The sequence below is a fragment of the Protopterus annectens genome, chromosome 6.part0 (assembly GCF_019279795.1).
Source record: "Protopterus annectens isolate FY-2018-M chromosome 6.part0, PAN1.0, whole genome shotgun sequence".
NCBI lineage: Eukaryota > Metazoa > Chordata > Ceratodontiformes > Protopteridae > Protopterus > Protopterus annectens.
In genome coordinates, this window is record NC_056737.1 from 318,318,718 (window position 1) to 318,345,342 (window position 26,625).

Here is a 26,625-nt window from a genome sequence, read left to right on the forward strand (position 1 = left end):
CGGTAGTCTACTTAACACACGAAAGTGTGATAAGAGACCTTGGGACACAGGTGGACAGTAGTCTCTCCTTTGATACTCACATTGCCACAGTGGTCAGGAAATCCTTCTACGTGGAACACCTCATCACAAAAGGTTTCTCATCCAGAAAAAAAGAGGTCATTGTTCCCCTCTACTCATCACTCATTAGACCCATTATAGAGTACAACGCCCCTTTTGGTATGTATCTCACAAGACACCTACAACAACTGGAAAGGCCACAAAAATACCTCACAAAGAGGATTACTGGCCTCAAACAGATGCCTTACACAGACCGACTCAAAAAACTCCAGCTTTACTCCATTGCATATCGCCTACTCAGAGGCGATCTTTTCCTAACATACAAAGCTATGTCAAACCCAGAGCTGTTGGACATGCCCCACTTAAAGAAATCCCAATCCCTCTGAGCTACATGCTCTAGGAACCTAAACCTTGTCACCACAATAAACAGAACATGCTGGAGGGATAGATTCCTGTCCCAGAGACTTCCCATACTCTGGAACAGACTACCTATCTATGTCAAACAGAGCTCCTCATTAGCACTTTTCAAGAAAAATCTTGATGATTGGATGGATAATAGGAAATTCACCCCGGGGATCACTTTTGTGGTTCTGCTTGGCAGGGGCACAGGAAAATAATTTTCTTGGGTGGCGAAAGCCGGGTTACCTTTTTGATTAGGGCCAATAGCCTAGTACCTATCTATGAACCTATGAACCTATGAATGAATTACCACTAGAGATAAGAAAAGTGCCTAGTCTGGAAAAGTTTAAGGTTGATTTAGACAAACTGTTTGGTGACAAGATATGTAGAGTTCCCTGATAGTTGGCAAACTCTTTTAATGTCTCTTTTGAGGTATAGAGTTTGTGTTAGATTGAACACTGAATTATATGCATTTTCTTTGTGTTAAATGTTTCTTTAGTATCAGCATTCTTTTTAATGAAATTGTAAAAAACTTCTGGAAATAAATATTGCTTTGCTGTATGTTGTGTTTGTAAAACGCAGTACAAGTACTTAAACTGGAGATCTGCCAGCTGTTAGCATGAAATCTGTTAAAAAGCTTTAAACAGATTTCCAGTTTATGTTAAAGACTCGCTTAACAATGTACTTCATAATGAATCTTGTCAAGCAAAATAATACGGCTGAGAGATGGCATCTCCTACTTAGGAAGTAATACATTTTGTAAGTAAATTCATCAGCTTTTAAACACTCATATGAATAAGCATTTAAGATGATGTTTACAAGCTGTTGTACAGCATTTCCTGTGTTCAGTCTTCAAATCCATAGAAGCACTGTATTAGCCATGATACTGTTTTGGGGTTTTGTACTTGATGTTACGTGTCTTATACATGCTATACAACACTCTGTATTGCTTTGATAATGTTCTGCCTCTAACAAGGGTGTAGCAAAGCATACTCTCTGTACTCTACAGTATACAACTTTTCTTTGCATCACACAGAACAATTGTAGCATTTTCATGCTTTAATTATGTCTACAACTATCTAAAGTGATCCTCTAACAACAGGTACATATCTTGCTTACAGAAAGGATCGGTAATCTAAAAAAAACAATATTTTTAATAGTTTCAGAGGAGAGCACTGGGAATGAGGTGTGTAGTTATTAACTGGTGGGTGGGGCAGCATTTTTAAATTATGTGTCCATTTTTTAGATGTCAGGTGGGTTGAGGGGGTCAGTCAAAAGTGTTTTTGAGTATAAAATGGAATTTTCTGGGTATACCCCTAGTTTCTTACCTTCCTGACTGTTGGTGGTAGGACCTCACTTAAAAATATTGTGTCTTGGTATGAAGTTTTCACATTTGGAAGAGTATAAGGAGCACTGATGTAGGCAGGAAATTGTCCTTCACATGGAGCAGAGCCAATGTCAAGTCTTACTGTAGCAGACTAAAGAATAGTATATGTTTCCTGGGAAAAGAGGTATGCATTATTATCTTTTAATATATCATAGGGAAAATAGTATAGAGGAACACAGTTATTCAGTAATAAACATGAGAACCTGGTCTGTGACATCAATAGGACTTGTTGGCAGGACAGATTTGTGTCCCAGAGACTCCCCTTTTGTGGAATAGACTTCCTCTTCATGTAAAGCAGAGCACATCATTAATCTTTTTTAAGCGCAACCTGGATAACTGGATGGGAAACAGAAAACACACCCCTGGGATTCCACCTGTATCCCTGCTGGACAGTGGTATAATTCTTGGCTAGGCTTGTAAGGGCCTCAGGGCCAATAGCCTAGTAACTTGCTATGATCCTATGAATATACATATATTTGTGTGAGATTCAACCCATGACTTCTGTTGTCTTACTATAATAAGTTTTGGGCAGTTTGGGAGCATGCAGAGCTACAATTAAATATCCTTTAAGAACACTGACTTTAACTGTATTGATCTCACTGACTTTCATTTCAACAAGATGAGTTATCACACAAAAATATATGGTAAGCAAACTAAAGAGCTACTTAGGAAATTATGACATTTTGAAATAATAAAATAGGATGGGAATTTTGCTATGCTTTTGAATCTAGAAAGTAAGAGAACCTCAGAGTGGGAAAAAATGTGTCCAAAATAAAATATATTTTAAAGCATACAGACAACACACACAAATATGAAGTGAGTGGAGGGCACATTTAAGGATAATATTGCTGACAACTGCATCTCAGATTTTAAACTTGGCTTTGTGGTGTAGACCTGACTACAACCCAGATGACCACAGATTGATTAGCAGCTTGGGTGTTGGAACAGTTGAGCAGGGGAAGCTGGAAATAAGATGTTTATGCTAGCTCGTCCATCCTGGGAGAAGGAAGATAGTAGTTCATCTTGGATGAAATCTCCCATGCAAGTGGAAATTTGCATGCTTGCAATGGCCATAAGACTGAGGATCATGAGCTAGTTGATTCCAGGCAAGTGGATGGTACCTTTCAGAAGGCATGTTTGTGGGAACATCCAAATGCTATGGTAGGACTGCCTCTGTAGTGACACAAGTGCCCATGTCAGCAAGGGGTGGAGGGTAGGATTACGGCCATTAAAGATAAAAAAACTCCCTTAGTTATTTGTAAGACAGCCAAAGGGTAAAGGAAGACTGATCAATGGCAACATCTGATGGACAGCAAGTAATGTGGAAAAAAAATTGAAAATAATAACGTCCCCAATGTCAAAGAAATACTGTGCTGGACTGCAATACAAGAAGCTGTATCACTGTGCAGCTATGCAGATAAAATAAGTTTTGTTTTCTGTGCTTTCTCCATTCCCATCTGGTAGCCGTCAGCATTCTTCTGATGTGAAGAGCTCATTTCTTCCTCCGGTACACCAGCCTCTCATGGGGCCATTATTCAGGCAGTCATGAGTGTTTTTTGGCACTCTCTACTGGGCTTTCCTTTCAGCACACTCTGGTGCTATGGGCACAGATTTCTTATGGGGAGAAGGACATCTTGTCCCATTGGTCTGAGGACCTAATTTCATCCTCAGAACAGTACTGCCCATGTCTAAGAGTGAACTCTAATTTTTTTCCAGGCCAGACAGCTGCACACCATTCTCAGGAAGTATAAATCCCATGCAGTGTGTGAGGGATTTTTCAATTGCCTAGTACAGCTCATCGCAGCTTGACATCTGCACTACTACTATAATAATACCCAGTAACTCACGCATGCTCTTGCTCATGAGCCAGAACACCTACTAATTCGGTGTGTGTGGATATCTCAGACCTTCCTGCAACATGCTGGAATATCTGCCTCTGCCAGTTGCCAGTCATATGTCAGACCAGGCTGCCAACAGAATTAAACTTAAGTCCTTGCTATGTCCAGAAAATTCAGATCCTGTGTTCTAGCTCAAAAAATATATCCTTACTTACAGCCATTTGCTCAGTCAATATTTCTGACAGAGTACTATGTAAAGAATTTTTTTTTAAATCTGCCAACTCAATACAGGCTCAGAACACATATTCCCAGTTACCTCTTTCTTTCCCATCACAGCTCTAACATTTGCCATCTACCTGAGGAAAAATTCTTTGACGTTTGCTTGGGGTATACAAACACCTATGCAAAAACTTTCAAGTAAAGATCCTAAACCTTCTGGACTTTATTGCAAACTTGGGAGACATACATATGCCCTCTCATCATTCTCTTATAAATTACCTTTCCAATCTCTCTTCTCAATCTTTTCTAATCTCCTCTGATTGATTCTTATATTTATCATGCAATGTTTTATATGCCCACTAATTATCCTTTTTTAACAGCAGTTTCAATTCTAGAGTCATCTAAATCCCCACCAGAGAATATATTTCAATTAAGATTCCACTATCCCTTTCTTTTTGCCTGTACTTTGATATCAATCACTGATAGATAAAGGATAGCCTGCAGTCCAAACTTCTTCATGGCCACATCCCACTCTGTTACTTTTCCCTCTCCCAATATCTTTAAAAAATATAAAATTCAAATTATAAAAAATGTATTAAATTATGAATTATATTAAAATATAAAAGTAATTATTTAAAAAAAAAGTTATTTGCTCCCAATACCTTGGTTCCTTTGCCAGTCCTCTCCAGAGAATTCCAGCCCCCCTCTTACCTATTTTCTGTACCCCTCCTTATAGTCATCCCTATTGGCAAAATCTTTTTTCTTCATTCTCGTGTTGGCTTAGTTCTTAGAATACTTCCTGCTATTTTATGAATATAATATTCTGTATGGTTGTTATTATTGTCTTTAAATATCTGCATCCAAAATCCCACTCTCTCCTTACTTCTCATCCCCCACCCGCTTCATCATCATCCCTTTCCACTTTGAATTGCAGCTTTCTACCTGTGTTGTATATAAGATCCTCAACTGTATAGCTCTAAAATATCCCTTCAAATCAGGTAATCCTAAACATCCTTGTTCTATTAGGAGGATCAGCCTCTCCCACTTGACTCTTCCCCTCTTCCACTCCCAAATAACATCCTTCAGTTCTTTATTAATTACTATCCACAAATTCTCCTTATTTTATTTTTCATAAGAGCTCAAGTTAGATTTTTGATTATTACTTTTACTTCCATTGCAGCTCTATTATTTATATTTGATATCTGAGGACTACTTTAATGTCAAGTTGAATTGTTTATATTATGGTATGTCTGATCAATAGTATGAACTACCATGCTGGCACATGCTAGCTTAATGAGATCTGAGGAAGCCCCTCACTTTAGTAAAAGAAACAGACAAAAGTACTTTAAAAGCTTAGGCACGTATTTATTTAACACAACCACATATACATACACAATTTTTATGTAAACACTTGTATGTGTCTATTTATGTATATGTGTATCTATCTATATGTGTTTATATATATATATATATATATATATATATATATATATATATATATATACGTGTGTGTGTGTGTGTGTGTGTAAATACATATGTATGCGTGTATGTTTGTGAAGCTGGATGAATATACATATTATCCCTCTTTTACTACCTGACCAACCTCTGGTTAGACGACTCAACATATTTCACACTCATGTGATTTGCCTTTACTACACTGGCAACTAAGAAAAACCCAGCTGCATAAAACCTCTATGTTTAATTATATACACTGGCAGACACCATAACAAACTGTGTAGGAGACTGACTTAAAGTATTATTTCTTACTGGCACTGTCTGCTTACTATAATTATTCTCCTCTGTGTAGTGGTTTTTAGTTTAGCTTGTCTTTTAATGCAAACTGTAGTCTTAGTGAGCACACTCCCCTAAGAATGGCAAAATTAAGTCTTACTCTTAAATTGTCCACCCTTAGTTTAGGACATCTTGCCAATATAATGAGCTTTACAGCCATCACCCCAGTCCTGTCAGAAACATTTTTTCTTGAATATATAACAGTATTCAATACTAAAAAAACCTCATAGAATTAGATAATTCATTCCACTGTATCTGCTAACTATTTTATTCTTTTATGGTAGCAGCTACATAGTTTTGGACATGCAATTATTTTTTTGCTTAAATTTGGTCTCTTGCTTGATAAAAGAGTATCTAACTACCATAACAGATTTTCTTTTTGCTTCAGTGGTGTTGACTGCTTTACGTCTTTTAAATAATAACATTTTTTGCCATCTTAAAGATATTTTTTTTCAGGACATACCTGGTGGCATGCCAACATCCAGAGTTTCAACCCACTCCATTTGCCTGCACTTCACTCTGGCTCACTTCGCTCCCCTACCCTACCCCCAGTTTCCACACATCCTCTCTGTCCTTACATTTATAGCTTATTAAATCACTCCCCTTCCTCCTATACCTCTCTCATTAACCCTCCCTTTCAAGCTACCCAGCATGCACACTTCATGTCCTATTTATAATATAACATCTTCCTTATCCCTAGTCTCTTTTTATATATACATATTATAACCTGCCATATTCTCTTAACTTGTTCACTATCTAATATCTACAGTACTATGCATCTAGTTTACCTTACATAACCCATCAACCTAGCCATTTTTCCTTACACTTTACTGTCACTCCTTTACCTCTGCACCTTAATCCCATACAGCCCTTTTTGATCTACTCTCCCATCCACTTTCTTGCTTCTCCAATACTATCTTTCTACCTATTCAACCTTGATCTCTAATGTCTTTCCCAGCTTTACTCTTTTTTTCCTCTCTTTTCTGATGCTCTTTCACCATGTTCCTCCTAAGTCTTCTTACAATACCCTTTTTCTGTCTCTGTTCTCTCTCATCCTATCTCATTCCAGTTTCACCTAGACTCATCTCTCCCACTAGCACTTCCCTTCTCCTACCACAACACCAACATTACTCTCTACCCATCACACCCAATCTATTTCATATCTCTCCTATTCTCTTTATCAGAGTCAAAGTCTTCCATTCCCCCCATATTTATTAAACATCAAACATACTGAAAACAGGTCCACAATAAAAAATATTTTATCCTATTTATACACTAATTTCTTGTTACTCAGTGGTGATATACACCCTAATCCTGGTTCCAGTGACACTCCTTTTCCATCCTCTAGCCATACTCCAATAACACACAATGAACTCAATATTTTGCCCATAAATGTACTAAGCATATGTAGCAAAGTCGCATACTTGCAATGTCAGAAACCTGACTCAAATCTCAAGATTATAAAGACTCAGAAATACTTCCTCCAGGTTCAATATGCTCAGAGTTGAATGACTTAAAAGAAAAGCAGGAGGAGTTGCCATGGTTTATCCTAGTCGCTACACATTATCACCTATAACCATCCCATACCTTCTTTTGGCAAAGTCAAACTTATCATCTCTTACTTCACCTTAAACAATCATAAAACCTCTGCATTATCACTCTTTACATACTCCCTGGCAACAATCTATCTTCTCCAGAAGATATCCTATCTTGGGTCTCATCCAGTATTTCACAGGAAGCCATAATCCTAGGAGACATCAGCATCGATTGGCTGAAAATAACATCACATTTCCCTACTAATAGTACAAACTCTTTGGCTTTTCTCAGGTAATAGCTCATCCTACCTATACCAACAAATCAAAGCAATCAGGTTCTATTATAGTTTGGATTTTAATCTCCCACCCAAATAACTTCATCCAGTCTGAAATATTTCCAGATGCTATTAACGATCATCATCCTACCCATTAGACTTGTCACTCAGCCTGTCAAACAACATACTTACAAGACCATTTGCAACTTAACCAACTTATCTTTACAAATAGCTTACATTCTATAAACTGGTCTTTCCTTAAAAACTTAGCTCTAGATGAAGCAGTTGATAAATTCAACTCTATATTCCTAAACACTTTACATAGCTTAGCTCCTCTCAGTAGGAAAATAATTAAATCTCTCTCCTTGGCTCTTTTACCATACAGAAAACATAGTAAACAGAGATAAGGCCTTGAAATCACAATTAATTTACAACATTATAGAGAACTACCCAATCCTGTCAAAAAACAAGTGAACAAAGACAAAAAACAATTGTATTCAGACCCTCAATATAACAATAAATCTAATCCTAAGAAATTATGGCAATCTATCAAGAACATTTTACACCCTGGAAACATTTCAGTGCCACAACCCTCCACTAACCACTTCTATTCTGACATAGTTTCCCAATTTAATTCTTATTTAATTGAAAGTATTGCATCCATTTACCAACAATTTCCCTACCACAACTATTTTCTTATTTCCTTCTTCTTCCTGCCTCTCTTCTTTTCCCCCTACAACCCATCCCTATATCTCTTATTAAAAACTTACTGAGCAAACTCAAACCTTGTTCTCCTTCTGCTGACAATCTTCCCAATGAATTTCTAAAAATCGCTGCTGATTCCATAGTCTACTTTGTCTGCATATTCATTAACAGATCTATCAGTGAAGCCTATGTTCCTTTGGGTTCACTATAGAATCCCGAAATACTGAAATCCCGAATTTCAGTATTTCGAAATTCTATAGCCCGAAAGCTTGAAATCACAAAACACCAGAAGCACGAAATTCAGAATACCGAAGTTCGGAGCTTCTGGTGTTGCGGTGTGTGAATGGATAGGTGTAAGTTCACGTAAGTATGTATGAGTGTGTTGGTTAGGGGCTTTACTGTATGTTAGTGTGTGTGTTTTGGCTGTGATGTGTGTGTGTGCAAGGGGCTGTGAAATGTGTGGGTGTGAGTTACCTTTGTGTGTGTGATTGTGCAATCTTGAGTTAGTATATATAAGTAAGGGGGTGTAGGGGAAGCAGCCCCCCACATGGGAGGTGCAGGGGGGCTTGCCCCCTGTTTGTCCATAGTGCAGGATTGTCTGTTTGATAGTAGGGGGAGGTTGTGTGTACGTGCATGTGTATGGTGCATTTGTAGTGTAGGTTTGTGATTTTAAATTTCACGGTTATGGGGTTTCGGGATTTCAAGCTTTTGGGCTATAGAATTTCGAAATACTGAAATTCGGGAATTCAGTATTTTGGGATTCTATAGTGAACCCGTTCCTTCCCTCTGGAAAAAGTTCTTCATTTTCCCACTCCACAAAGGTGAGAATTCCACAGAAATATTGAACTATAGGCCTATATCAATCTTATCTCTATCCAAAATTCTAGAAGAATACATCCACAAACAACTTCTTCACTACTTACTTGACAATAGACTTCTTTCTCCTACTTAGCATGGATTCCCGCCTGTTCAAAGTACCACCACTATTCTATCTTTCACTGACACTGTCAGTAAAACCAGAGACATGGGTGAGTTTGTCTCATCTGTATTTCTCAATCTTTCTAAAGCTATTGATACAACCTTACCCAACTGCAAACTATGACACAAAATGCTTTTAACTCCATTGAGGCCTGGCTTAGTGATAATCAGCTCCTACTTAATCCTAAGGAAACAAAACTCATATTATTATTTCCTAAATGACATTCTCTTGATAAACTCAATTTTACAATTTCATCACTTAACAACACTGTAATCAGTGTTGTTTCTTATTCTAAACTATTAAGTGTAACAATTGATGAAAATCTTGTTTGACTCGCATATTAATAACAACATCAAACTGACCCATCAAAAACTTGGCATGTTGTTTAGACTTAAACAGTTCCTAACTAACTCCACAAAAGCTACACTTACTTCCACTTATGTCTTACCTTCTCCTTCTCTGTGCCTCCCTTATTCTAACAAATCTTCACTCCTCCCTTAAAATAAAACTGGGTCAATGTTACAACAAAATAGCCAAATTTGCTTCTGGCCAACCTCACTCAAAACTCTAAACTTGCTTGAACTTCCACACCAGCTAACTTTAAACCAGCTGCTACTACCTCACAAAATACTCCACAATACCTTAGTTTCTCCCGCCACCTCTTCTCTTTTACAGTGCTATTTTCCACATCATGAGCTGCTCTCTTCTGATAAACGACTCTTATCTATCTATAAACCACAGAGGTAAAGGGGTCATAGTGTCTACTCTCACTATCTAACCAAGACCTGGAACAGTATATCTCTACCATAGCTTCAAGTCTCTCCTAAAAGAGTATCTCCAAATCTTGGTTCTGCTCGTGCTCTTCTCTATCCAGGTATTTGTCTCCAGGATTCCAGTCTTGCAAATAATCTACCTTATCCCAGTTCTGCTGAACCTTTTACCTCTTATTGTACTCCCATTCTTCTCATAATCCTTTCAACTATGCAGTCTAGATTATTCATGCTACTTTTTTCATCCATTATTTATACATCGTAGTTCTATTACTATGATTCCTGTTTCAGTTCACAATCTGAACTCTTTGTCCAACTGTTATAAGGTATAACTATATTAATTTCAAATTAAATTCAATTACTGCTATATACATGCTGCTGCTACTACATTGTTTGATTTTTGCTTCTACTGTCTTGTTAGTAAAGTCTTGTATTATTTCATGTATTTGTAAAATTGTAATATTGCTATTGTTCATTTTTGTATAGCTTCTCTTCTCAAGCCTCTGTTGAAAATGGGTAATCTCTACCCAGTCAGACTTTCCTGGTTACCAAATGTGAAATATGTAAATAAAGAAATTACATGTTTTTTAGTTTGGGATGACTCTGTTTTTATGTGTGGCCCATCTCTGACCCTTCTTCTCCCCTGTTGTCTGAGACTGGGAATCTTCATACACACACACACACACACACACACACACACACACACACACACACACACACACACACACACACACACGCACTTGATTTTTCTTTTAGCTTATCTTAATAGTAGCCCTGAGGGCATTTTGCTGTTCTGGCTCTTTGAAACTTCTTAGACTCACACACAGTTGCTATAGCCTAATTGCACCTCTGCCCTTAGCAGCAGACCTTTGTTTTTGAATTCTGTAGACCATCAGTCTCCTCCCCTCTCCCATCACAGTATTTTACACAGAGTATAGTCTCACTGCCATCTTGTTTCATTATATGCTATATTAATGCAACAAAAAATGCAGGACCTGATGACTGCATTGTTATTTGACATTATGCCTAGCACACTGATCGCGTCTATATTATCTTATCGAAATTTCAGAATATCGAATCTGATATGGTCGACACCATATCATCGAATTCTGAAACATCGAAAGATAAAAAAAATGCATAAAAACAAAAATAAATAAAAACTACTTACCTTTGCAAGCAGGGGGGCAAGCACCCCAGCACCCCCCATGTGGGGGGCTGTGGCCCCCACATCACCCCTACTTAAATATACCAACTCCGAGACTGCACTACATTGAACTAAATGGAAATCTCCCCTTATGGAGATTTCCGTTTAAACGTTCAATGTTTTTTGCTTTTGCTAATCTGGTGCCGACAATATCAGCTTCGATATTGTCGGCCTTCAACAACGTGAAGTAGACCCCATTGATCAACAGGCAGATATACAGTGACTTTGTACTTACTTAGATAAGGAGTTAAAAGCACCAATCACAATAAAGATGCACACTGTGAATGAACCACTGTTCCAATCACAGTTAATGAATGGGATCTATTTAGGTGCTCTTACAGTAAAGCCTTCATTTTAATTTACATGGCTACTTACGTGGAAAATAGAAAATAATACATTACTTGTTGTTATTATGTATACCTTAGATCTGATGAAGTTCTGACAATGATGAAGGCTCTCATCTCTTGTTTTAACTGAATGAACCATGGTTTATAGAGAGGGATGCAAACATATGACAACATTAATAAAACAATGATAATCCAGATGGAAGCAGAATGTAAGAAACACCACTGTTATTGGTGGGTCTTGATGCAGAGAAAGCATTCAACACAGTAAACTGGGATTTTATGAGTAGGGTAATTAATGGAAGCATTTGCATTTCTTGATACAATAATAAAGTTAATTAGATGGTTAGATGAGGGATCAGAGGTAAAAATCAAAGTGAGAGGGTTCCTCACTGATAAGTTGTGTCTCAACATAAGAACTAGAGAGGTGTGTCCTCTTTCACCTTTGTTATTTGCATTATATTTAGAACCGCTGGCAAAGAAAATAAAGAAGTCAGAAATTCACAGATATAATTAGTATGGTGTTCAAAAAAAGTTGGCTTTATTTGCATATGATATTATTTTGTACCTGATGGAATCAGAAAAGGATATCTCAGTGTTTTGGAATATCCTGAGAAAGTTCCAGTTTTTTTTGGGATATAAAATTAATGAAGATAAAACAAAGGCTGTAGCTAATAACTATGTACCCACTCATGAATTGGTTCATAAATACGCATATTTATGGGGACATGATAAAATTAAGTATTTACAAGTGTGGATTAAAAAAGATTCAGTTATGGCAGCTAAGGATATGTGGGAAGAAATCAAACAAATGATAATACAAAATATGAGAAACTCAAAGTTCTTGTATAGGGATGTGGGTAGCGAGACACAAGCAGCAAAAATGTTTTTACTCCCTTTAGTTTTTTTATACAAGTCAGGCATATTTTTATCACCCAGAAAAATTTGGACAGTAATTAATAAAGACTTGAAGGATTTTATCTCGGAGGGAAAGAGGACAAGAGTCAAACAGGATAAGTTGATCTCTCCAATAGAACTAGCAGGTTTAGGGTTATCTAATTTGAAGGGATATTTTAGAGCTACATAGTTGATGCTCTTACAGATAACGCAAACTGAAAGCTGCAATTCAAAGTGGAAAGTAATGATGATGAAGCTGGGGGTGGGGGGTTCAAGAAATAAGGAAAGAATAAGATTTTGGATGCAGATCCTTAAGAAAAATAACAACAGTCATACAGAATACATATCATCTGTTGCTAAATAAAGTTATAATGCAGAACTTTAAAAAGAGGAAGAATCTAAGTATGGCATGGATTGACTACAAAAAAGCATTTGATAGTATCCCACATTTGTGGATAGAGTGCTTAAAAATGTATAAGATACATCCTACATTGATCAACCACATTACAGTGACCATGAAACAGTGGCAAACCACTATACATTTAAGCCATGATAAAGGACAAATTATTATTCTGGGGATAAAAATTCAAAGGGGGATATTCCAGGATGACTCCCTGTCACCGCTGCTATTCTGTCTTGCCCTTAACCCTTTAAGGTGTCTACTTAACAGATTAGGCCATGGCTATAATTTGGCTCCTAGAAAAAAAGACCTCACATCTTCTCTTTGTTGATGATTTAAAACTGTATCGATCATCAGATGATGAACTGAAAGCACAACTGCAAGTAGTCAAAATTTTTTAGATGATATAAGAATGTAATTTGGTCTTGATAAATGTAAAAAAGCAACCTTTAAAACAGGAAAACTGCAGCACCAAGAACACATCAGTTTGGGACAAGAATGTGATATAAAAGAACTTGAGTAAGAGGGAGTGTATAAATATTTTGAAATTGATAAAGGATCAACAACAAAACATGAACAAATGCGGATAAAACTTAGTAAGGAATATTTTAGAAAATTTAAATTAATCCTGAAAACAACGTTGACATCTAGGAACAAAATTCAAGCTATAAACTAATTTGCTCTTCCTGTCCTAACTTACATTTTTGTAGTGATTCACTAGTCCCAAAAACATGTTGGATAGATTAGACAGGAACACAAAAAGGATGCTTCATGCTCACCAAATGATTTATAAAAATCAATGCATACCAAGATTATACATTCCCCATTTTGAAGGAGGTATGGGCTTCCTTGAAATTAATTACATGTATAGATCTGCAACTGTGGGACTGCATACATATCTGCTGACCTCACAAGACCCAAATTTAGTGAAAGTTTTGAAACATGAGGAGAATAAATCTAACATGACTTCCCTGCTTAGGCTAGCAGAAGCATATTGGCATCAAGCAGAAATGGAAATAAAACCAGAAGTACATAAAAATCAGGCAACAACTGAATGTGCCAAAAAACAATAGATAGAATATAAGGTGAAGGATCAGATGAGAAGGGCAGAAATGTGGAAAATGCATAAATATAGTTGCGAGTATAGTAAACTTCTGGAAGAACCTCATGTTGATCAGGATCGAATGCAGGAATGGTTAAGGAGAGGCAAATTCAAAACAAAAGATGAAAGGTTATTATCGGTGTACCAAGGTAGTAGGTTACATACACATACATTTACAAAGTCCACTGAACATGTGGGAGAAACAGACAAATGTAGGTTTTGTAAAACAGAATTGGAAACAGTCGCCCACCTTGTTGCTGGTTGTGACATACTGATGGCAGAAGGATTGTATACTGAAAGGCATAATAATGTGGCAAGACTGTTGCACTGGGGATTGTGCAAACATTATGGTACTGAAGTGGCTGAAAAACATTGGAAACATGATCCACAAAGCATAATAGAAAATTATGAAACCTATATCTTATATGACCACCCGTTATCAACAGTTTCAAAGATAGATGCGAGAAAACCAGATATAATGGTCCATGAAAAGAAAACAAAAGTAGCATTGATCATTGAAATCACTACACACAGTGACTATAGTGACTTATGTACAGAGAGACATAAAGTGATAAAATATCAAGATTTGCACTTAGAAACGAGAGCAATGTGGAAGAAAGATACTCAGACAGTTCCAATTGTAGTAGGAGCAACGGGTCTTATAAAAAAAGAATCTACAATCGTATTTAGATATGTTACCAATACATGTAACTCCATACGAACTGCAGAAAGAGTCATTACTGGGCATATTGCGGGTGCTGCAAAGAGCACTTTTGGATGACATCAAGGATTGAAACAATACTAATTTCATGAACTATTGGAGACCCAAAAGATATGGAGAAATTAAAAAAAAAAAAAAAAATATATATATATATATATATATATATATATATATATATTCATAAAGTAGCAAAAAAGTATACTAAGAACTAAGCCAAAAAGGAACAGAGAAATAAGATTCTCCAGATAGGGATGATTGTAATTAGGGGCACAGAGAATAGGGAATAAGGCCTGGAATTTACTGGAGGAAGCTTTCAAAGTAACCAAAGTATGGGGAACAAAGTGAAAGGTAACAAAATGGTAATAGGCCAAGACAATATTTGGACTGTAGGCTAGATATTGCCTTCCCTATCAGGAAATGATATCAGAATATAGGCAAAGAGAAGGGGATATGAGAATCCTAAGTAAAAGACCACACTGGTTGAGTTTTAGTTGAATCTAGAACAGAAGCTTCTGTTAAAAAAGGGATAATTAGTAGGGCATATAAAATATTGCACAATAACTATAGGAATCAGTCAGAGGAGGTCAGAAAAGACTGGGAAGAGAGATTAGATAAGCAATTCACAAAAAAGTAATTGTAGGACAAATGTATATCTCCCAAATATGCAGCAAAATCTAGAATATTTTAGAATTTATGCTGCAAATGTTTGCATAGGTACTTTTATACCCAAGCAGACTCCAAAAGAATTTTCCTCAGTCAGATGGGAAAGGTTGGAGGTGTAATGGGGAAGAAAAATGTACCTATGGAGCATTTGTTTTGGGAGTTTAATGAATTGGCAGAATTAAACAATTCCTTACAGAGTACTCTATGTCAGGAATACTGTATTAGTAAATGAGTGTAACTAAGAAAATTGTTTTCTGAGTTGGGATACAGAATCTGGATTGCTTAGATATATTAAGGCCTTGTTAAGTTTATTTTGGTGGCTTGCCAAAAAAGTAATTATTAGAAAATGGAAATCAAAGTCTAAACCAACCATACTTGAAGTAATGAATACTGTACCAGAGATAAAAGAACAGGAAGTGAGATCTTTAGTAAAGTTTAGGAGTAAATTATATAGAAAAAAAATATGGAAATTATAGGAACAATATGTGCAGAAAAATGTTCTGGAGAAGGAATGAGGTTTACGAGACAGCAGGAATTGAACAATTTATGTAATGTTGGATTGATTTTATTGTATAGAACAATATATGAGATGAATGATGTTTATAAATGTGAACTTAATATTGCTTGATTACTTTTATACAAATGTAAGTTTGCCTGTGTCACAAGTGATGATTCAATAAAGGTGTTAAAAAAAACAAGCAAAAAACAAAAAACAAAAACAAAAACAAAAAAATAACATAGAAGCCCCTTTTTCTGCACCTCTCTAAACAGCTTTATCTTCCTTTCTACTCTTGTTTCTTCCAGTCCTACACACTTTACAATGAAAAGAAAAATGTACACTCACAGTACAAAAATGTAATTTATTTTACATACTACAGTGGGTAGCCCCAGCATAATTCAAAGTGCGTCAGACCTTAAAAAAGCTGATAATTACCAACAAAGAATAAAGAACCATTGTCTGATATATATTTATTATGAGCCGAGACCTTTTCAGTTTTGTTAAGGGATACCTCAGCTAGGGATTAATTGTTTTCATGTAATTTTTTGTCTGATATTACAGATTCACAGTGACACTTGGAAACTCAACTGAGCAAGAGGTGGACATTGGCTTCCAGCTGGAAGTAAACTTTCAGGAAAAGGTAGCTATACGAAATGCAAAAATTTCAGGCAAATGGGGCTTGCAGGAAAAAAATATCCCATATTTTCCATTTTCTCCTGGAGATACATTCAAGGTAAGAAATTTGGTTTTGGTGGGGAGGGTGAGTAGTGTTTTGAATCTTTTTAAAGCTTTTGCACTGTTACACAGTCAAGTTAGCATATTATACAAATTAAATAATGGTCTTGTAACATTTTGTTTTTCGGAACCCCCACATTCAGAGATACCAGTTTTGTGATGCTTTTTCTTTAAAAAGCCTTTTACCATAATTTTGGGCTTGCCTTAAGGGCAATACACTGTTGCTCAGATCACAAAGTTACCTCAGTGTTTTGTTGAATTTTTATTTGGTGCTTATCAAAACACTTTGTCCACACTTGTTTAGAATAGAAATTAACTGAATGCATTTGCAGGAACAAAATGCAGTGTCCTTTATAACACTAAAATAAATATGAAAAGTGTTGGTACAATTAGAAAAATGTAGCAGCACTGAGGTCCTTAGCTCATTCTTTTCATGTGTGCAAGCTCGTATGTGTGAGTGTGCACTCATGCATAAATGTCTATATGAAGTATATATTAAAAATGTTGTTGCATTTTGTGTTTTCAGTCTTATGTGAATCATACTTCCCATACTTAATCCGTGGCAAAGGTGATTGTGTAGCAACTTGTTTTACCTCACATTTAAAAAAATATATATTTGACTCTGGACTTTTCTAGAGCCTTTGCATGGGATTATACAGGTTGCTTGTTATTGTCCTGCTGACAGCTTTTATTAAGTCATTCAGTACAGGAAAATGAGCTATGCAGCAGCTTATCTTCAGGTCCATTATGGGCTACAAACAGATAAAGTGACTTGGCTAAGTCAGCAGGGTGCACATAAAGAGTTTGCAGGTGCCTAGGCCATGTCTGTTGACCTCACTTAGTAAGGCTGCCCCTTAGTTCATCCTTCAGACTTCCTGTCTCCTCATCCACCCCATGCATCCCACTTGAAATTAAATCAAATCAAAATTTTCAGTTAAATGGTGTGGTGCAGACTGCTTCTACCCAAAGATGATTCATGTTTCACTAGCATCACAGGTGCTGGAGGGATTGGGCATGAGAAAATGGAAGTGAGCAAGTGTCAAAATTCAGCTTGTCTACACTAGGGGTAATGGTGTTGGGAATCATGTCAACTTGCCAAAGGTAAAGTTTAAAAACTTCTCACCGAACTGTCTACACTAAGCATAAGAAAACTTTTTTTGGAAGGGGCAAGCCCTTCCCCAGTCTCCATGTTGGGGGACACCCCTATGGCCCCAAATTTATATATACCAACTCTTAAATCACACAACAGTGTGGAAAAAGGCAAACTCCATTGTTGGTAAAGTTAGTTTTTGTGAACAGAGTTCAACCATTTTATGCTTGGTGAAACTAACTTCACCGATTTTACACATTCCCTGGTGGTGGTAGTCTGACTCACTGAAATGGTGAAACTGGAAGGAATGCTTTTGTATCATCTGCAGCAATAAACAAGTGGTGTGTGTTGCTTGGCCAACAGACTTCCATGTGTGGTAGCACGCGTGTGTCTGCTGGAAGCAGCCCACTATGCAGCATGCAAGCTGCTGAAGAAGAGGGTTAGAACAGTCTGGAGGATCAGCAAACTGGACATCTTCCTATCACCTCAATGGAGGAACAAATGGGCTGAAATGATTCACAAGTCAGGGCCAGAATAGGCCAGATGGTTCTTAGCCAGATTAGTGAAACCTAGCTTCTATCCCTACAGTGTAATGAATGGGCCATTTGGGTGTACGAAAGATGTGACCCCCCCCCCCCCCAGTCAAACATTTTCAGGCAAGGACAAATTTGCAACATCTGCCTTCCTTTATAATATGTATCACCAGAAGCAACTAGTCAGGATATCCTGACTAGTTGCTTCTGGTGATTTCACTGATTTCGTTTGCTACAGGATACTTCAGGGAGCTGTGCGGTAATTGTTTTCTGCTTTATAATATGTATCCAAATTTAACTTACAATTCCCCAAGCCACTACTTATAATTACATTCTCGGGTAATTAACTTCTTAACTCTGCAACCCTGTCAAAAAGCCACAGTTACTTTATTTTATGATTAAATTTTGTTGCAATGTTAATTTGGCAGTTTGAAAGTTTCTGCTCTGACCAATGCATTCACACACAAACAATTAATTCAAAGGGACAAATACATAATGAAAAAATATGGTAACAATGATTAATAAATTAATAACATTTTGAGAATTTACTGTTACAGTCCTGTCCGATCAGTTTGTTTCTCTCTCTTGAAATTAAAAATCCTGGCTCTGTGATATAGATGGATAATAACCTGGCAACGATCTATATGATCTGAGTTCACTTAGTAACTCAGGAGATAGAGCAGTCAGGCAGGGTGGGATATGATTAAATGTCTGATGTCATGATTCAACCTGGAGAGAGAGGGGGCCTATTGTGGAGGTGGGGGGGGGGGGGCTCCACTGCATACTCCAGAGGTGATATCGAAAGCCATAATGAAAAAGCAAATGTTGAAACAAGTGTGATGGCACTGAGAGGAATGTCACTCCATTGCCAGATGTGGCTTCCTTGTAACACTAAGCATGCCCACCTGGATTATATAGCCCAGTATGTGAGAGACTTGGGGCTTTGTTTCCACCTGGCCTCAATGATCAATTGTAATAGGAATTTTTATGTGAGGTTGTGATTGGTTAACATGTACAGCTCATTTGTATTTATATGACTGCATTTTGAGATTCTGATTTTCTTTTGTAATTTTTGTATGTCACTGAAGAAGGCTCTTTGAGCCGAAACCGGTTTGATACTGATGTATGTAGGATGATTTTTCATTCCTACATGGCTATATATTAAAATTTTTTGGATTTGAAATTCTGCTGAAGCTCGCTGGCTTTCTTTATTACCTTTCCTGACTGTTTGTTTGGCCGTGCGATGGTTTTTCGTGCATCTGTCTCTTGTCTGGACTAACATATGCTCAGCTGCTGGGAACCGTTTCGGCGTTTTTCATAATCAAAGTTTATTTTTATTTATCATCACTTCTACATGCAGTCTTGCTGTATTTAGCCAGTCAGGACTTTTTGCTGACACTTTCTGATTTTGATTTGTTGGCTGTATGTGAATGGCCGTTTTCGGCTATTCTGTGCATTTGAGTTACGTCTGGATATTCACGTAACCACATTTCCTGTGCGTTTTGGCGTACCTTTTCTCTGGGACAGCTTTCCTGTATCAACGCCAGTTTTTGAATGACGATTTCTCTATTTTGGGCTAAACGAACATAAACGAACATATTTATGTGTGTTACAGAACATTTCATCTGTTTTGTTTATGGTAACTCCATCGGACTATCGTTTTTCTTGATGTATTCATGTATTTTGGGCATGTGTGGGTAAGTCTACAGTTGGGTGCAATTGTTATGGTTATATTTTCTGTGATTATTGCGCATACACTATACAACATTATTGTGTTGATTATTGTAGTTTGTTCGAACGCCATCAAAATGTCTTTGGCGTTAGCCTAATTTCATCTTTGTTAGATTTATCCATACCCCATTTATCCACTCTTCATGGTTGGTATGGGCGAGTTGGAAGTTTTATGTCCTAATGTCGTTTGAACAGCTTTGCATTGATGTTTGTGCTAGTTTACATGGCATGTTTACAAGTTTAAATTGAGAGGCCGATTTAGAATATATACATTGGTTTTTGATTATGTCTAGATGGGCAATTGCTATAATCTTTAGATATTGCTAATGCAGTTTCATATATTGTAAAAACATGATTTAAAACAACATTTATGACTATTGAGGGTGTAGTTGCGTGGCTATATATTGTTCTTTATATATCGGAGCCCATTTTTCAGTTTATATAACACATACAGCAGTTAGTTTTTATTGGTTGTGCTGTTCTATTTTTTACAGCACTTATTGTGTCATGATTTTCACATGTGATTCTAATATTCTCCTTTGAGATTCAAGTCTGAGCTATAGCATTATTCCTTTGCTGTTTGGCACATTTTTTTGGGGATGAATAAGTATTTTTGGGTTCAGTCTTCCAGGACATTATTTAACAGTGTACAAATGTCCATATAGATATATATCCAATATGTTTTGGGGTATTTGTTTCAGTTATCGGATATAGACATATTGTTTCCTATTTTTGACATATACATAATATTTTTGTTGAGCCATTATTGTTTTGGTGTCAAAAATTGTTTGTCATCACATATTTATCTGCAGGAAATTTTGCGGAAAGATTCAACATATTAATTGTTGAATTTGCTATTTAGGTTGTTGGTCCATCTTTCCATGGTCTGGCACTGTTCACAATTGGCCTTTGGATTATCTCTGTTTCATTGGGATATGTTTACTCCAATACGCAGCAAAACTTTTTTGAAAGTATGTGCTGATCGGTTTGGCTGCTATATTGTATTGGGTTACCTAGTGGTGTATTGATCCAGAAGACTTATACTCAGTGACATTGGATATGTCACTATTTTGTGTATAATGGTCTTCTTTTGGACAATCAAAAGTTTTTGTTTGATAATTGCTTAGATATCACTTAGGCCTTTTGTGATAGTGACGTTTATATTTGGCTTAGTTTCCACAGAATATTTCATATTTGGTGATTTCTATTTTTTATTTTGTTTAAACTTTGGGATATGAAAGATGGCTCTCTCACCTATTATACAAGGTTTATCAGCTGATATGGATGATTTAACGGTTTTTGGCATAGATAAACAAGGCTTGTCCAGTACTACCAATATTTTGGAAAGTGATTTGGATGCACAATGTGATGTGTTTTTTAATAAAATGGGCAACAGTATGAAAATGGTTAGGAACAATGTATGGCACTTACGTCTATTTAAAGCATACCAGCAAAAACACATTACCCCTCGGGGCCTTAGGGTTAGGGTACAACCTTTGGTTTCTCAGATTGATGACCAGCTTACTGAGGATTGGGGTCATATTCAGCAGTTGGCTTCCTCGAAATTTGTGGATGCCTTGGCCAGTTTTTATGAGCGTAAGGTGCAGCAGGGGGTAAAAGATTTGGAAACCATCTGTTTGGAGGCTAAGAAATTTGAAGTTTGTGATTCATTTTTGACACATATTAAAAAACTTACCACAGATTTGTCTAAGTTGGAAAGCACATTAAAAGACAGGAAAATTAAGATATTTCTTAGGGATGTGGGGGACTATGAGAGGGGTAAACCCTTTGATACATCAAAGAATGTTACCTTCCAATTACCCAGAGAGGGGAACAAATATGACAACAGATCATCCACACCCAAAAGAAAAAGACAGAAATCAATTCTTAAGAAAAATACTGGTTTTTCAATAAGTACTTCAGGCGAGGATACTTCCTCTAATACTGAAGGTGAATCTGATACACATTCTAGAGAAGGGTCACCTAAAGCAAAAAGGGATAATTTTCCACACCCTCCCAATCCAACTACAGATGAGGGGGGCGGAAACATAAGAAACGATATATCCAAACCAAGTCTGGAGACACTTCTGAAGATCATGACACAATAGCAAGTTCCTATTCAAATGTTCATAACATTTCATCGGTTCAATTGACCGATGCACAACTTAATATATTGAATAAAGGGCTTAATTTTGTTCCAGGGTTTTTTGTTTCTGAACAATCTTTGGCTCAGGATGTCATCAATTTTTGTCGCATATTGAATTTGAATTTGTTTTTTGATAATAGCAATTGTGATGTTTTGGGTGATACATGTCATGATTTCAGGTTTAAAAAGTCAACATTTAATCCACCTATGTCACATTTAGTGGGGGTATTTCAAAAAAATGTTTTACAAGATATACATTGTCATCTCAAAGAGTTTCCAATTCTTTACAACAATTTGTCTGCTGAAGAAATGTCTACTTTAAATGAGCTTATCAACAACAAAAACCTTGTTATCATCCAGGCTGATAAAGGTGGAGCGGTGGTAGTATTGGATAAGGGTACTTATGACAGTGAAGTTATGAGACAATTGGGTGACATGCAATATTATAGGCAGATGTCTTTGGATCCTTCACCACATTTTCAACAGAAAATTTGTGAATTTTTAACTGAGGCAGTTGAGGAGGGTATTATTACCCAATATATTAAAGAGCAACTGACAGTTGATTCACCTAGTAAACAGTATATATACATGCTACCGAAGATCCATAAACATTCTACAAATCCACCAGGTCGACCCATAGTCTCAGGACATGGCTCACTTACTGAACCATTGTCCGAATATCTAACCAAATATTTAAAACCTCTATTGGGTTCTATTAGAGCTAGAATTCAAGATACCACCCAATTCCTGGATATCATTAATAACTCTCAATTGGAACCAGACTGGCTTTTATGCACCTTGGACATTACTTCCCTCTATACGAATATTCCACACTGGGCAGGTTTACAAGCATTGGATTATTGGTTGGCTAGGTCAGGGTTATATCAACCTGGATTTAATACATTTCTCATATGCCTTACTGAATATGTTTTATCCAGTAACGTTTTCTATTTTCAGAATCATTGCTATTGGCAAATTAGAGGTACTGCTATGGGTGCATCGCTTGCACCCATATATGCAGATCTTTTTATGGCATATGCTGAAGAAATTGTCATCTATGACCACAGCCATAACATTTATATGTGTGAGATGGATATTTGGCGTCGTTATCTGGATGACTGTTGGTTGGTGTGGAAGGCTGATGAGGGTTATCTCATGGAGTTCCTTGGATATCTTAATGATAATATATGGGGGATAGAATTCAAGTTGACTCATCATAGGAATAGGATAGTATTTCTTGATGTAGAAATCAATAGAAATGAGGACAACACCCTATCAACTAGAATGTTCAGGAAATTCCCAGAATTTAATTCATTGTTACATGCCACCAGCTTCCACCCACAACATGTCATCCAGAATATACCCAAATCACAATTTCTTAGAGCAAGGAGAATCTGTTCTAGCCAGCAATTCTTTTCTGATGCCCAGGAGGATTTGACACATAGATTTATTAGGAGAGGGTATTGCCCAGGTACAGTTTATTCAGCCAAAAGATCTGTGTCCAATATCAATAGGGATGATTTATTATCATATAGAGACAAGGACAACAACATTAGGCCACAACCTTTGCGTTTGGTGACCACATATGGACGTAATATACAGGGTTTCAAAAATATTATTAACAGACATTGGAATGTTCTTAAAGCTGATCACAAACTCAATCTTTTGCTTCCTGATAGATGTTCCTTTTCATTTAAAAGGGGACAGACTATGGGCTCCAAATTTAGTCATTACAAAAGAGTTGGTCCTGATGTCTCCACCCTCATTCAGTTGTCGCTCATGGGCAAACCCATTGTTGGATGCATGCCTTGTGGACATTGTTCTTTTTGTGTTCGTGTTTTACGCACTAAGGAATTTAGCAGCAAAAACACGTCTGTTGTGTTTGATATCAATTTTTGGGGCAACTGCAACACTGAGTGGGTCATCTATTTGGTGACCTGCAATTGCTCTGCTTTTTATGTCGGGAAGACCTCCAGGCCTTTCCGGCTTAGAATTTGTGAGCATTTGAGTGACATCAAAAACAAACGCATTACCAATGCACTATATAAACATTGCCTAAAACATGCCTCAGCATCTTTTAAATTTGTCACCATTGATTGCATCAAGGGTAGATGTCTGAATAAGCAACACTGGCTTGAATTGTTAAGCTCCAAGGAAAGGAAATGGATCATAAAACTTGGGGCTTTGTTTCCACCTGGCCTCAATGATCAATTGTAATAGGAATTTTTATGTGAGGTTGTGATTGGTTAACATGTACAGCTCATTTGTATTTATATGACTGCATTTTGAGATTCTGATTTTCTTTTGTAATTTTTGTATGTCACTGAAGAAGGCTCTTTGAGCCGAAACCGGTTTGATACTGATGTATGTAGGATGATTTTTCATTCCTACATGGCTATATATTAAAATTTTTTGGATTTGAAATTCTGCTGAAGCTCGCTGGCTTTCTTTATTACCTTTCCAGACTGTAACAAACCCATGGTATGGGCAGCATACATAACACTACATATGACCCGGCTCTTCTCCACTTCCCACCATTGCAGACCTCACATTTTTTTCTCATCCTGTCAAACCATCCCTTGAGCTGGCAGTGCCACCCAGGAGATAGCAGTGGGAGCAGAGGCTAGAGAAACAGGAAAGGCATGATGTAGCTGAGGGTCAAGCTGCAGCTGCAATGCCAGGGGAGAAAATAAATCCCAAAAGCATGCATTTTCTGGTGTTCATTAACACCTGTTTGGGATATGATGTTACACCTCTACCAACCTTGACACATCCTTGCATTCTAGAGCATTTTCTGAAAAAAATTAAAAAGTATAACTTAAACAAATGCAAATATTTTGTGAACAATAAAAACTATTAAAACTGTACAAATAGCAATGTTATCAGTTGTTGTTGTGTCTTTAGGCTTTTCCCAGTAAGGGGTCGCCACAGCGGAACTCCGGTCCGCTAATGATTGGCAGATAGATTTTTACAAGCCGAGTTGCCAGCCTTGATGAACAACCTTCAGCGAAGGTACGCCCATTCACGCACGTCTCCACGCAGAAGATGCTCTAGCTGAAAATCGAACTGGACAGCATCTTACTGTGAGGCGACAACGCTACCGTAGCACCACCACCGCAGTAGTATCAATGCTATCAGTAAGAAAAATAATTAATTTTTCTATAAATTTTACAATATATTATAATGCACTCCAACCCAGATTTGCATTTTTGCTAAACTTTCAAAAGTAATTTGTCATATCTTGAAAACTGTTCAACCTAGATACAATTTGTTACAAAACTTTTGTTAATCAGAAATAAGCTTTCACATAACAGCAATAAATTTCTCTCTGAGTGCACATTTGAGATATTTACAGAAAGATGAAAACATATGCTTGATCAGTTCCCCTTCAAAACATCTAATTCTCATAACATCGAAACTCAAAACACTGAGGCCAAATGAAAACCCAAAACACTGAAAACTCATAACATCAAATTTCATAATATTGAAAGTGTATAACATTGAGTAGTGTATCAGATCAAACATGTAAATGTTATAGTTTAATCTGTTAATCTTGTGGTATCACTATAAGATGTAGTTTTTATTTATGTAGTTATTATTTATATGGTGTAGGAATTTATACTATTTATATAGTGTTTATTTTGCCAGTCTGTACGCGTTTTTAGGCCAAACAGATAAGTGATTTAGACATTATGCGTACATTCTGTATGATGATTGCGATACAGTGGGGTTAGGAAATTAACTTTTTTCTACTGTAGTGCGATCTCGGAGTTAGTATATTTAATTTACGGGGGAAGGGGGGGCGCAGAGCTCCCACATGGAGGGGTGCAGGAAGGCTTGCCCCCCCCTGCAGAAACATAGTAAAAAGTGTGTTTGTTAGTTTGGTGTTGTTATAGGTGGAGGGGGTGTTATTTACATGTGCTTTGTAGTTTTCGATGCCGTGATGCAAAGTTTCAGTGTTCTGAGTTTTCGATGTTGTAAGTTTTCAGTATTTTGGGTTTTCAATTTTATGGGAATTAGATGTTTTGCAGTAGAACCGCTTGATCATATATATCAACAGCAATATAAATAACATTGAATATCTCACAAAATGCGCAACTTCAGTGCAAATATCAAAGGCAGTTTTCTTCAACAACATCTAAGGTTTCACCTGATGCACTGCAATTGTTTGTAAGTCACTTGTTTCCTGAAGTATTAAGTACACATGGAAATATTCTTATTTTCATAATTTCTAATGAACAAGTAACAGTATCTTCAGTGTAGTGTGCTATAAATGGACAAACATGACATTTCACACCACACCCCTTAATATCATGCAGGTCGCTCAGTTACATAATATGAAAATAAATATGAAAATATGAATAAGTGAAAAATAGTGATTCATTTCTCTACTGCAAGACACCCTACATTAACAATTTTAGTGTCACTTTGTTAATTAATCCATGTCATTTAAAATACCTGTTATAAGCATCTAAGTTACTTAAAGAAGCCAGACCAAAATTAGGACTGGATGTCCTAAGGTGGTATTGGTGTTAACTGGAAGTATACAAAAAGGTGTTACAGCCTTGAATGAGTTAACTGCATTTGTTTTAAGTTTGTCTCACC

The 26,625-nt window shown here is 36.8% G+C and overlaps 1 protein-coding gene across 1 annotated transcript in view; it reads left to right on the plus strand.

Annotated features, from left to right (window-relative positions):
- The window catches only part of LOC122804056 (galectin-related protein-like), a 110,741-nt gene that overhangs the window by 74,243 nt on the left and 9,873 nt on the right, over window positions 1–26,625 (plus strand). Inside the window, exon 3 of the mRNA XM_044073728.1 lies at window positions 16,347–16,518. Within this exon, the coding sequence (XP_043929663.1) occupies window positions 16,347–16,518 (172 nt within the window). The remainder of the gene's footprint in view (window positions 1–16,346; window positions 16,519–26,625) is intronic.